The 13,846-nt window shown below is 42.6% G+C and overlaps 1 protein-coding gene across 1 annotated transcript; it reads left to right on the top strand.

Annotated features, from left to right (window-relative positions):
• Positions 1-2,684: 2,684 nt before the first annotated feature.
• ogfod3 (2-oxoglutarate and iron dependent oxygenase domain containing 3) lies at positions 2,685-6,681 on the top strand. Its single transcript, XM_080834226.1, has 9 exons — positions 2,685-2,841; positions 3,272-3,486; positions 3,789-3,864; positions 3,962-4,004; positions 4,120-4,184; positions 4,608-4,664; positions 5,144-5,297; positions 5,915-6,038; positions 6,440-6,681. The coding sequence occupies exons 1-9, from the start codon at positions 2,774-2,776 to the stop codon at positions 6,574-6,576; spliced, it is 939 nt and encodes a 312-aa protein (XP_080690352.1). The 5' UTR covers positions 2,685-2,773; the 3' UTR covers positions 6,577-6,681.
• Positions 6,682-13,846: the final 7,165 nt, after the last annotated feature.

Below are 13,846 nucleotides of genomic sequence, written 5' to 3'. Positions count from 1 at the left end.
GGGTGGTTGCTCAGCTAAGATCACATGACCAGATATGAAAAAAAAAATAAACAACATATATCAACAAATCTTCTAAATCAGGTCCGTACAGGTTAACCCATCTCATGCCAGCTCATCAACTTTTCTTTTCTTTTCTTTCCAGGTTAACATGTATTTAAAAAATAAAATGTATTTGTTAGCCCATTCAGAAAGGGGAAAAGGGAAATCACAGCACAGACAACATTTTAATTACGATCAAAAGGTCATTTATTCTAACATGTAGGCAGGGATGGGCATCATGGTGGAAAACAAAATTATTGGTTCTGAATCAATGATAGCCTACCTAAATGTTCAAGACTAAACCCATATTATAATGAGAAATCGTAGGCTATATGCTATTCTTTTTTAAAAGGTGCTGTAAAAAAATGCTTTCGCAACTGTGGATTTTACCCTTATTGTTTCTGTGTTTAAGCCATTGTATATATTGCATTTACTGGTCCTTTACATTGTCAACATTTTTTTTCACAAACGACCCAACAGAGACTGAAAATGCATAGAAGACACGAAAGGTCTAGCAGCATTTCAGTATTTTCATTAAAAAAAAATATTGGGACTACTGTACCTTTAACACGTAACCTTTTACCTTGCTCCGAATCCGATTTTGAAAATTGTTGAAACGGTTTCCTCTAGTGGTAGACACTAGGGCCTTATACATGTGCCACTGAGATCAGATCAGTTTATCGTATCGTATTCGCGTGTAGGTGTGAAGATTTTCAAGGGAAACGGCTCTTGTCGTTACCTGTATACATGTGCAAAATGTAAAGCGGTTACATTGCCTCGGGCATGCGCAAAGACCACGGAGATGTGCTCCCACCTGGTTTGTTTACTAACAACATCAACGTGGATCCGCATCGGGCACAGGCAGTGTAGTGGCTTAAAGTTCCCTTCTTTCTATCAGCATATAGTGCTTAATATTTTTCTTTGAATAACCACTCTCGGATGGAAAGAAAACGAGTCTACGCGTGGATGTGTTTCAACAACGGTAAAACTGTGTTTGCTCCGTCTTTTACTGGACTCATAATTATATGACAGTGGTATTAGTTACAGTTGAGACACCCGAAATAACTTGCATGCGCAGCAATCCTGAGACGTGATTTTTAGTTTGCACATGAATACTAACGTCTTCTTTGATCCCAGGAAATTTGAGCACATAACCCATCTCCCTTACGGAGATATTGGCGAAAGTTAACCTACTTCATTGCAAACGTCTAGTTTTTCAAACGTGTCTAGTTTTTGTGCAGTAGTGAATAGAGTCTCAGTCTACTACACCATACATAGCATATCATGTTTGTAGAAAATGATTAAGGTGCAACAAATGCCAATAAGCATATTTCAATTAAATGATTCACATTGCAAGCAAAATGGTGCGGCTGGAGCACAGGGAGGGACAACGGTGACGCAGTTTGGATGTAGCGACAAACATTTATGTGCTGTAGCAAACAGTGTTAACCAGTATGTGAGTAACGTGGCTTTTATTAAAACATAGCGTGTGTAATGTGTAGCTATTTCATTCCGTTTATTAACCTTTCCGGCTGTCTGTATTACTAGCCAGCAGCAGACGTAACGGAAAGGGAGCATTTTACTCCCCGGCAATCTCTCTACAAACTTCCATACAGACGCGGGATCAGCAGAGGGAAATCTACTTTCCTTTTGGGAGAAACCAGGCCAGTCATTCCCACGACTACAGCACCTTGTAAAACGAATTATATGCGTTCCAGCAACAGGTGCTGCGAGTGAGCGCTCCTTCAGTGCAGCAGGGCGCGTTATAGAAGCCAGGCGAGAGCGCCTGAATCCTGACACTGTAGATGCTATTTTATTCCTGCATAGTGCTAAGACAAATTCTAAATAGAACGAAGGTTAGGCATATCAGCAGAGGTATATTTTGGTTACATTAGGATGGCTACGTTTATAGCTTGCGTTTTGGGCGCACCACAATGCCAAGAAGTTTGTCGCGACTGTAATGGCATATTTCATTGTGGGGGTGATTGATAGTTTAAGGCTTACGAGACACGGTGTTTTCTGATGTTTTACTGAGTCCTCTCTGTCTCTATCACACACACACACACACACACACACTAACGGAAGCAAAAAAGGTTTAAATTAAGTGACATCCCTCAAATGTCGCGTCTCCCGCAAACCTGCAAGCTATGAGTCAGCTGTCAGTATTGGAAGAAGCCTTAACGTCGAAGATGAAACTTCCTGGGTTATTTTGTTTCGTTAGGCTATTAGTTATATTTTAAAACAGCCAGTAATTGTAGCCTACCACTCATGGAATAAGGAATTTCAAAGAGATGATGGAGTGAACTTTCTAGCCTCCTGTCACCGTCTCCCCCCAGTCACGCACGGCCTCCCCCATGACACATCGGCCTGATTTGACACGCCCTTTTGTAAGACGAATTAACGTGGTAAACCACCTCTCTCGAAAGGCTCAGACGATCGGCGGAAAAACTAACGGTTTACATCTAGACCCCTTATACATGAGGCAATTGTAACACGCTCGCGAGTTTCTATCGTGGTAGGCGCAATGTAACCGCTTTACATTGACGCATGTATAAGGGGCTATTAAGTATTACATACAATTTCCACAGGCGGACACATTATAATGTAACACGGGAAGTAGACGTGTTGTAATGGCAGAATTTTGAAATGACAGAGTAAAGCTACTGCTCTTCATAGCATGCTGAACAGTTTGCATTTGAGATGAGACATATGGTGTGTACTGAATTGTTTTGAAATGGTCGCGCAACGGAGAGGGAACGTAAAAGTTAATGGCGGTGGCGCAATAGAGAAAAAAATTAAAAGGTAACCAAGGCTGTCTCATTGTTTCATAGGGCAAAAGTTCGACTAATTTACATTTGTCAGTACACTGTAAAGTGAAACAGTCCTGATGTCCCTTGCAGTTGGCTAGCTAATGTGGTTTATGTTGTTTAACGATAAACATGATCTTACTTGCACCATTTATTTTAATCTCAAACCAGAAACGAAGGAGCTATGTTTCTATTTCTATTCTATTTATGTGCATTCTTTGCATGAAGTTTTGTTGTTATATGGCCTGCCAAATGAATGCATGGTCTAGATTGGGATTTTGAGATATTATAGCCTGTGAGGACTACATTTTGAACTAAGAGTGCAAATTACTTCACCCCTTGTAGTGTGTGTTAGTGTTTGCATAAGGGTGTGGCTGTTGTATGTTTCTTTTTTTCTTTTTTATGACCTGTGGTTTGGTGAGTAGGGGAAATGCACAGAGACAAGCGTCTCAATGGAAACGGAGAGCTGGCACCTTGTGGTGTGCAGCGCTTACTGCAGTAGCCACACTGGGTTGGTGGTACTTTACCGTGGACCAGGACATCGCAGAGACGTTGGTCTCACGCAGTGTAGTTCTTCAGCAGCCAAAGGTCTTCCCTGTGCAATGCTCAGAAGATTATGAGAACTACAAGCGCTTCCCAGGTGATGAGCACAAAACATTTCTGAGCCGTCTCTTCCTCTTACCCCAAACATCACTATCTCTTTCCTTCCATCTTCCATTGTTCCCCTTCAACGTCTGTTTTTCTTCCTTTATTTACCTACCATAATTTGTAACCTCTTTTACTCATTTTTTAATCAGTTGGACATCTCCTCTACTGCTTCCTGCTTCTCTCCATATTATTTTTCGGTTTGTGTGAAAGAATGCCGTTATGTTCTCTTTGCACTGTGTCTGGTCTGTTGTTCACTGGGTGGATATGCTAAAAGTTCTGTTCTTCACTGCCCAGGCTGCACACCACTGTCATGTGCAAGAGCAGTCACAGACACTGTCGTCACCAGAGAAGAGGCGCTAGCTCTCAGGCAGTACGGACCTCTCTCTCTCTCCTCTTCCCTTCCTTTTGCTTCATAGTACCGTAGTAAAATGGTTGTGGCATTTTCAAACTCCTCTCTCTCCTCACAGGCTTGCTGAAAGAGGGCTGGCACTGGGGGGATCTGAAGGAGGGGTGAGAGCCTGTAACCTTACTCCACACAATCAGCAATATCTGGTACTAAATATTTATCGTGTGGGTGTCTTAAAACATGAACATGGTTGCTTTTTATTTTCTCCCTTTCCTGCAGGCCTCTATACTGGACCTGCACTCAGGGGCTCTGTCCATGGGGAAACAGTTTGTTAACATCTACAAGTAAGCAGAAGCAGAGAATCGGTCATAGAAAGTCATTGCCACCTTTGGTCTTGCTCTAGCTTATTTCCAACCATCTTTTTGTAAAATGTGTTCTTTAAAAATGTCCTCCTGGATTTTAATCCATTAAACTTTTTGTCAAATTGTGTGCTTTTTAAAAAAAAAACAATCCTGTAAATAGGGAACAAAGTGGCGTGGGCTGAGAAATCTACTATTCCAGCCAATCAGCAGCAAGGGGTGCTTATGCTCCAACTGAAGCAGGGGTGTATTTGATTGGGTGTTACGTTCAAATATCAACAATCTTTTTAACACTATCAAGGACTGCACCTTTAGGAAGTTAAGCTTAATTTGAATTTGTGATGTACAAAAAAAAACATTTAATCTTTACTGTAATCATTGATAGTGTGCTGTCTCCCATGATTACAGGTATTCAGGAGCGCAAATCAAAGATGTTTTCTCAAAGGAGGATTTTGATCTCTACAAGTAAGGACATGAGTCGTATCGTAGTTCCCACCATTTTACATCTGATAAACCAGTTGTGTGCTCAGCAAATGAGGTCACAGTTTCATTATTTAGCTAAAGTAGGTCATAGCTCCTCAAGATTAAACTGTTCAAATATTTATCTGCAAACTGACACAGTGTTTGTTCCAGTAACCTTTATCTTTGATTTCAAACGTGTAGACATGCCTTCCTGCCAAGTTCAGTTACTTCAAGGTCATGGTCCTGCGTGCCATATCCACGCAACTTTGCATGAACATTAACACCACAAACCCAACACTGACCACTGACCGTGTCCGCTAAGACTCTCTCACAAGAATCTTTTTACAAAATTATACACAAATTATACAGTTTTTGTGAAGGCCTAAACAAACCTATTCGCCTTTTGTGAGAACAAACAGAAGTACCTCCATGAGAAACTGCACAACTGCATGCCCTTATCCCTTTCCCATTGGCATGCACAGAGACGTGCGCAGCCGCATCCAGGGGATGATCGCGGACACCTTTGGCCTGGACTCGTCTCGCATGTACCTCACCAAGCCGACCTTCTTCTCCCGCATCAACAGCACTGAGGCCAGGACCTCTCATGACGAGTACTGGCACCCCCACATCGACAAGGTACACCCGCTACTTGCTGAATACGGACATGCACATGAGTATACACCGTACGACGCACACATCTAATCTTTTACTAGTTTTACACATTTTACAGAGACTATGTAAGGGATAACGGCCGACGAGCTGTGCAGTTCTACGAAGTTAATGGACGCTGCGGGGCAAAGAACACCACAACGCGGAGTAGAACATAAACAACTAACCGAGTCAATTTAGACATATAAAAAGTCGTGTAGATAGTCGTGTAGATAGCTTAATTGACATAAAACATTGCCCACTAACTTGTCCCAACACGGCGCCATCTTGGTTCAAATTATCCTAGCTGTCAAAAAATAAACGTTACGTTGGTTGTCAATGGTAACCATTCAAGAGCATTGATATGGAACGGCGATTTAACTTTTCTACTGGGACTACGTCCAAGGTGTGCAGTTCCACGAACTTAATGTACACCCCATTAGCCAATCAGAAAACAGTATTTCGTTCCAGAGGGAGATAAATATATTTAAACTAAATTGTAATAGTTTGGATAAAAGCAATAAATAGATGTAAATGTACTCTACATGTTCTTCGTATTTGAATGCTTGTATGCTTGAGTCGGGTCTTCTTGATGCCTCTGGCAGGTGACGTATGGCTCCTTTGATTACACCTCTTTACTCTACCTATCTGACTATGGGTCAGATTTTGGTGGCGGTCGCTTCATTTTCATGGACGCCAGTGGGAACCGAACAGTGGAACCAAGAGCAGGTGAGGGGAATCATTTGTTAATCGATCAAATCTGATTTTCATGGGGGGCACTGTGGCGCGAGCCAATAAGCCCCCCATTTACGGGCTACAATGCCCGCATGGACACAGGTTCGATTCCAGCCTGCTGTTGTTTTTCTGATCCTCTCCCCACCTCTTCACTCCTCCTTACTTTCTGTCCAAAATACTTCACTGTCCATAAATAAATAAATCTTTAAAAAATAATAATAATTCATAGCATTTTCCATACAAGTAAATGCATGCATGTAGTAATGAGAAAGGATTAACGACCGTTGTGTCGCCTAAATCAGCCAGAAGGTGTCAGGTACTCCCTTTTTTCTAAAACTTTCAACTTTCAACACACACACTCAAACTCCTGGACCCATCTCTCCACCTCTCTTTAGGGCGAGTGTCGTTCTTCTCATCGGGCTCAGAGAACCTGCACCGTGTGGAGAAGGTGAACTGGGGCACTCGCTACGCCATCACCGTGTCCTTCACCTGTGACCCAGACCACGCCATAGACAACCCCACCCTGCCTTAGAGCTGCGCTGCTCATGCCATGACAGGGGGGAGTTGCAAGTCCCCATTGGCTGGTAGGACATCCTGAGGAGGAAATGCCACATAGCTAAAGCGGAGGAAGAGGACTTGTGAGGCACAGGCAGCTACAAGTTTAAGTCTTGGCTAAAGTTCTAGTGTGCATGGCTTCTTTGCCTCCATCTAAGCTTGTGTTGTGCAGGATATTTAGAGTGAGTCTATGCCAAGATGTATAAATAGCCTTTTCTAAAAAACGATTTTTACATTCCAGTTCATTCACATTCCTGATTTAAACCACCATCAAAATAGTTTTAATTGATGTGAGATCATTTCTTCTGCTTTACTTAGATTTTTACACAATCATAGCAATTCTGAGAAGATTTATGTTGCATACTGTTGCGGTTTTCTTTCTATGATTAAATAAAAACATCCTCTCCTGTGGAGAACCATATCAGCCATTTTGTATCCCATAGGGTGGTGACCAGTTGACTTTCTCCATTGGTGTGGTGTCCCCTACATGAGGCCATTTGTTCCTCCATCATGAATGTGGCCTTGTATAGATTTTATTTGGGAAAGACTTATTACATTTAAACAAGATAATACCAAGCTATTTGCAAATCCATCATGTGATCTTTTATGCTATTTATAAAGATTTTTTAATGACGTTATGACAGTATAACAAACCTCAGCAAACTTTTACATACGGAGTAGCCCTTGGTAACAGCACATAGAGTTATACTTGCCAAGTGTTAGCACATGATAATCTGAACCTGAAGAATCTGTACATACACTGTAAATACACAATATGCATTAATTTGTATTATTGTTCAGGTTTTCAATGATTAAATGTTGTGTTTGTTGCTTTGGATCAAAGCTTCTGTCAAATTCTTAATCATAACCATATTTCATACTGTAAGCACAATGTATTGTTACGTGTCCTCAGCTCACTGCAGTTACTTCGAGGTTCATGAGGCACTCAGCAATGCAAAGAAATCCTAAAATTCTGAGGTGCACACCAACCTCATCAGTTCCTAAACTCCTTGCGGTAGCCTCAGATAATTGTGACTCAACTCAATAGATATTTGAATTAATATTATGAAACAAATTATGAAATACTTCTCAGAAGTGTTCAGGACTGTAGAGGAAAGAAAACGAGAAGTGCTACAGACCAAAACGGCAAGATGCACAAAACTGTCATGCATCCACTAATGTGTACTAGTATACACACTGAACAATATGTGTGTGTACTAGTATTGGACTGAACAATATGTGTGTGTACAAGTACTTTGTATGAAGTTTCTAGTAAACTGAATGCACTGTGGGACCCTAACCCTAGATTCACTGTAAGAAAAGATATGTAATTCTGGGTAGTGAAATATGTTGAATAAATTAGGAATTTGTTACCCAGTTAATGTTTTATTATTAGCCCCTCTTCAAAAGTGAGTATGCATCAGTGATGATTTAAAAGGAATTTTGGAAGGATTAAAGGGTATAGCAGAGAGCAAATTGAATCGCATGGGTGAGTTAAGATATAATTATGGCATGGAAAGGTATGGAGTTTGTCAGAAAGCTAGGAAGGTAAAGCAAGGTCAAGCCAAGTCAAGACAGCAGGGCGAAATAGAAAGGCTGATTTGAGAGAAGGGGCAGTAGGAAGAAGTAGATGATGAACAGAGAGAAGGTATAAGTGTCCTGCAGGCAAAGGTAAAGAGTAGATGGGCTATGCGGACGAAGAAGGAAGGAAAAGCTAGGACTGGATTCAACAATCTTTACCCACTCAAGGGAAAGAGGGAAGTTTAAGAGTTGAATGAAAAAAGAACCTGGAGGAGTATTTTCAAAGGGTAAGGACATGAGTCGTAGCCATGCACATGTGGCCATGTGGACAGGTGGTATTTAATTCCGTTGGAGGGGAACGCTGAGACCGAAGGCCAGTTAAACTTCACGTTTCAAACTGTTGCAAAATGGGGAGGCTACATATTTTTACCACAAAAGGTACACAGTGCACTGAATCCTGAAACAGAATCAGACATATTGTCTGTGGACAGGTTGGTAGAGAATTTGAGAATAGTGTTTGAGACCTGTGTATTATTGTTCACCGGTTGGCCACTATGGCGGCGTGCCTGTATGCAAATGGTATGAAATGAACATAGTTTAAGAGGTGACTCAATCTTTTCAGCTTTGGGATTTTGAGCTGAGAAATTAACTTGTCGCTCGCACTGGGTTGTGATTTGAGAACTTGTTTTGACAGTCTCACGGTTGTGATGTGAGAACAGAGGTGGCTCTCACCTTCCCCGGTACATTGATTAAAGTGCCTGTTCCTTGACACTGTGTTGACCTGTTTGGATGAGTCTAATTGTTTTTTTTCCAGCAGCGTCAGATAAAGGCAGGGCAGCACCTGGTTTCCTCCCACTCAAGCTTATACGTATGGCCGGCATGATGACGATTGCAAGAACTGCTCAATGACAATCCGAAATTTTGAAATGTATTTAGTTTTTCATGCACTTTTTGTTTTTTAGACAATCAAAAGAAAATAGTTATTATTAATTACATTAACATCCATTACACAGCAAGAGGAAGACTCCTCAGCACACATATCCATACATATAACTCAAAAGCAAAAAAAGACAAACATTTGTTTAAAAAATAAATACAAATTCAGTGGGAAAACATTTAATAAAAACATTATTAACAAGGCATGGCTCCAGCTCTTTTTAATCTCTAATCTTTCTATTTTCTTTTATTGCACTTTTACTTTATGTGTAATTTTATGTGCTCATTTCTATAGGAACTTTGAATTGCCAATGTGTACGAATTGTGCTATATAAATACACTTTCCTTGCCAAAACATGTGATAAGGTTGTAGTAGGTGACCATGACGCCTGCTCTGCCTTATCTTTGGTGTTCTTTTCATAACAAGTTGCAGAACTACGTTCTTGGCTATGGAATCACATGCCAATCTGTATCTTGCATAGAGCATGCATGATCCACATAACTAACTATATCACCATCTTCCAGCATCCCTCGATACAAAAATAGCATACATACAGTATTTAATAGAGGTCTTGCTAAATAATGCTTTAAATTCATTTTATAATACTTCAGCGTTAAGTATCTTCGTATTTTTAAAAGATTGTATTTACTTTAATCTAAAGGGTGTTAATCGACCTTTGGAGTAGAAATATTATTCATTTCTACATGCTACATTTTACCAATTATAACATTTTGGTAGATAAATACAGACACCCAAGCATGTGGCATTAAAAAGTTAATAGTTAGTTGAATGTTCTCCAATAAAATACATACATAAATAGTGAAAAATACAGATTGTGTCAAGTCACACTCCATATGATGCTGCTCTTCACCAAAAACATAACGGCTGTGGTACAATCTTCCAAAACCATCAAAAACATGAAGGAAGGAAAGTCCAGATATGTTGAGATGATGAATGCCAGAGCCAAAGATTAAGAGTCTGCAGCCGACCTCACATGATGTGAACCAGCATTGCAAATATTTCATGCTGAAATCCGCATGTATATTTCCTGTTTGTGTGTTTGTGTGTGTGTGTGTGTGTGTGTGTGTGTGTGAGAGAGTGAGTATCCTCTCATTTATAGTGTAAGGAGATGGAGGATAGCAGTCCTAAAGTGAGTTTGTGAGATGGAGGATATAGCAGTCCTAAAAGTGAGTATGTCATCCGCATGGTCCTTGTAATCGCTCCTCCCCTCCTTAAATTAATCAATTCCTCACTTGTTGACAAGTTGCCTTGTTTGTCTTCCTTAATGGGTGTGCTATGCAACAAGTAAGACATTTGTAGTGTTGTTGTATTAGCTTTATCTGTGCGCCCCTGGTGTAATTTATGACTGGCTGGCCCGCAATATTTTAATCATGTCTTTTTTTTTTATGATGTATAATAAATGGACATATTATTTTTTATATACCTGCCTCTGTAAAATCCTTTAAGAACTATGTGACAGGGAGTAGGAAGGCTTTCAATGATAAGGAACATCTTTTCTTCTTAACTCCACTAAAGTGCCCGGGGCAATTCTGGCATTCATGAACGTTTTGTAATCTGGGATTCATTCTTGGCTAAAAACAGGGTTTAAGGATTTACCTTCCTTTCTTTTTTTTTTTAAATTGCGCCCTGGATGGCTTTTGCCTCTTCGTAGTTTCTTTCGTCGACGTTGCTTGGTCACACACATTTAAACCATACCCCTCAATTTGCTAGCATGTTCTGACAACACCTAGGAGGTATGTACCCCTTCCTCTTTCAATTTTTGGCAAATTTTTCCCTTATATTAGATTCATTTTTTGAATGTCAAAATATTAGTTGGAGGTAAAGAAGTGGGCACAAAAATCTTTTTTTTGCTGGGCGCAGTTTATGGCTGAGGAGCGCCCTGGGCAACCGCCTAAGTCGCCTTTAGGAAGGACCAGCCCTGCCTCCCGGAATCGGCAGCAACATACACCACAACAAAACAGAAAATCAAGATTCAGCCGGGCCATTGCACAATTCAAGAGGATCATGATGGCAACTTTACTTCCCTTTACGCTGGATGTTGTGAGCGTTGAGTTGTCTACAACGTTGGCTCCTCGTGGTTCCAATGGTTTGTCAGTGGAGTTTCTTCCAATCCAGAAACGGCAACCAGCAAACCTCGGATGACAAGGCAAGGGATCAAAACACAGCAGGCCAGGTAGACAGCAACAACGGAGCGTTTAACCATGAAGGAAATGTTACGTCCCTTAGGTCAGGATTTGTGAGCTTTGATCATTCTGCAAACGCGGCTCTCCGAGACGATGGCGTGCTCTTGTCTGCCTCTCTATCCGTTGCAGCCCCGTTAGGTTGGTCTGCCACTGTATTGCTGCCCCCGCCGTCTCTCGTGAGTCTGCAGCCTCGTCTTCTTAAACCCCTCCTCTTTGCCCCTCGATCCCGTGGATAGGCTAGATGGACTCAGCCATTCGCCGTGTGAGTGTCCCCCTGTACGGTTACTCTATGGATCCAGTCTACTGGCAAGCATGCGTGGCGTCCCAAGACCATGAAATGGGGGGTCATGTAGGTTGTTCTATGCATGGCGTTGTTATAGACTAGGAGCAAGGCTGGCAGCATAGCCTGCCACTGCAATTTTTCCTCTTCCAGTAGGGTCCCCGACAGACCCAAAAGGGTCTGATTGAAGCGTTTGCATGCCTCGTTCCCTTGTGGGTGGTATGGTGCTGTCCGGCATCAATACAGTTGGCACAATGCCGCGAAGAGAGCCAACTCAAAGGCACCCCTCGATCCAAAAGGATCTGTTCTGGGCAGCCGAAGACTTGGAACAGGTGAGTCCAGACAGCACTGGGCGGTGGTCGACGTCGCGTCTGACTTGTCCTTGGTAGGGACAGCTACTGCATACTTCGAAAACAAATCAGTCATTACCAATGTGTAGGGGTGGCTATCGCCAGATCGCACAATGACAAATAATCTATACCCACAATCTGGATCGTGTAGGTTGACTGAACAGGCACCAAGAGTGCTACCATCTTTGTAAGGCCAGGCTGACGTTCTCCCTCTCCTGAGCAGTCGGTGGGGACCCCCTCTCCAACCAGCTTGCGTGCCGGCACAGGTCAGGATCAGGTTGTTGCTGGTGGGCCCAGTCCTCTTCCGCCTCCTGTTGGGCTCCACTCCCTCCTTGCAGCAGACATACCAAAGCCACCTGCTCCCCGGGCAACCCTGAAAGGATATCTGCATTCTGGTTAGTCTTCCCTGGTCTGTATCTTAGGGTGTAGTTATAGTCGACCAACTGCGATACCCACCGTTGTTCTACAACGCCAAGCCGAGCTGACTGCAGGTGGACAAGAGGGTTATAATCAGTAAATACCTAAACAGTAGCACCCCAGAGGTTATCCTTCAATTTCTCAGTTATGGCCCGCTTCAATGCTAAAAATTCTAGCTTAAAGGAGCCATAATTCTGATAATTTCTTTCGGTAGGGTGTAAGCTATGACTAGCATATATATGATTACCCTCTCTTTACCGTCCTGTACCTGTACCTGTACCTGTGCCAATCAAGGCTAGCCTCAATGTAGAGGTGGAAAGGGAGGTTGAAATCGGCATATGCCAGAATTGGGGAACTCACCAGGGCGTCCTTCAATTGGTAAAAGGTTTGCTCACACATGTGTACTCCACACCACTGGGGTATTCTTGTTTGTTGTCCTACCTCCCTGCAGGAGGAGGTTCAATTGGGCTGCGATCTTGGCAAAGTACTTGACAAACCGACGATAGTAGCCGACAAAGCCGTGGAAGGACCGCAGCTGATGGACGGTGCTTGGTGCTGCCCACTACTCCACTACTGCGGTCTTCATCGGATCTGTAGCTACCGCTCCTGGATAATTACAAGGCCAAGGTAAGTTACCTTTTTCTGGTAAAACCGGCATTTCTTGGGTTGTAGTTTGAGCCCCATCTCCTGCAGGCGTCGAGAAAGGTCGCCAGGTCACACAAATGGCTGTCACAATCTGTTGAATAGACAATCACGTTGTCTAAGAAGATTAACAAAGATTTGTGAATCATCCCCCCCAGACACCACTGCATTAGCCGCTGGAAATTCGCCGGACCGTTGCACAATCCAAAAGGCATCCGATCAAACTCATATTGCTCCATAGGGGTCGTGAAGGCAGACTTTTCCCTGTCTTTCAGATCGACTTCAACTTGCCAGTAGTCAGAGGCTAAATCTAAATGGAATATCAGGCAGCCTTCAATGACAATTGGAGCTGCCCATGGGCTGAAACTCTACTGTACTACCCCAGTCTCCAGCATGCTTTTCAGTAGACTGCGGAGCTTGGGATAAAGGCTGGGAGGCACAGGCCGGTATCGTTCCCAGCTGGGTGGTGTAGAGCCGGTCAGAATCTGGTGTTGAACGACCCCTGTCAGCCCGAAGTCTTCCTCGTGCTGCACGAAAACAGCACTTCACTGGTCCATCAGGCCTGTCACTCTCTGTTGCTGTTTCGCAGTCAAACCTTCACCCAGCAATGGGGGCGCTGCAGGGTCCCCCGGCTGAAGGGCATCAATGCTGTGGATGGTGACCTCGACAGTCCCGGTCTCTTTACCATGCAGGTGGAGCACCCGTATTACTAACTTGTTGATGTTTGACTGTTAGGAAAGTTGTTGACTCGCTAGTTTGTCATAAACAAAGTAAGGGAATTTCAACAGATTTAACTAAGTTTAGCCATTAGCAAGACATCGCGTTAGCGATGTAAGCAAGCTTGTTATAACACGTTTGGCTCGTGTCGGCTTCTTTGTAATGTTATTGTGATCGCT

The sequence above is a fragment of the Sprattus sprattus genome (assembly GCF_963457725.1).
Source record: "Sprattus sprattus genome assembly, chromosome: 3".
NCBI lineage: Eukaryota > Metazoa > Chordata > Actinopteri > Clupeiformes > Clupeidae > Sprattus > Sprattus sprattus.
This window is presented reverse-complemented; position numbering and strand designations above follow the sequence as displayed.

Excerpts from the sequence above, each read along its gene's own strand:
- ogfod3 (XM_080834226.1), top strand. The coding sequence starts at position 2,774 with ATGGTCGCGCAACGGAGAGGGAACGTAAAAGTTAATGGCGGTGGCGCA. Across the intron at positions 3,487-3,788 it reads GAACTACAAGCGCTTCCCAG|GCTGCACACCACTGTCATGT; the intron begins GTGATGAGCACA and ends TTCACTGCCCAG. Across the intron at positions 5,298-5,914 it reads GGCACCCCCACATCGACAAG|GTGACGTATGGCTCCTTTGA; the intron begins GTACACCCGCTA and ends TGCCTCTGGCAG.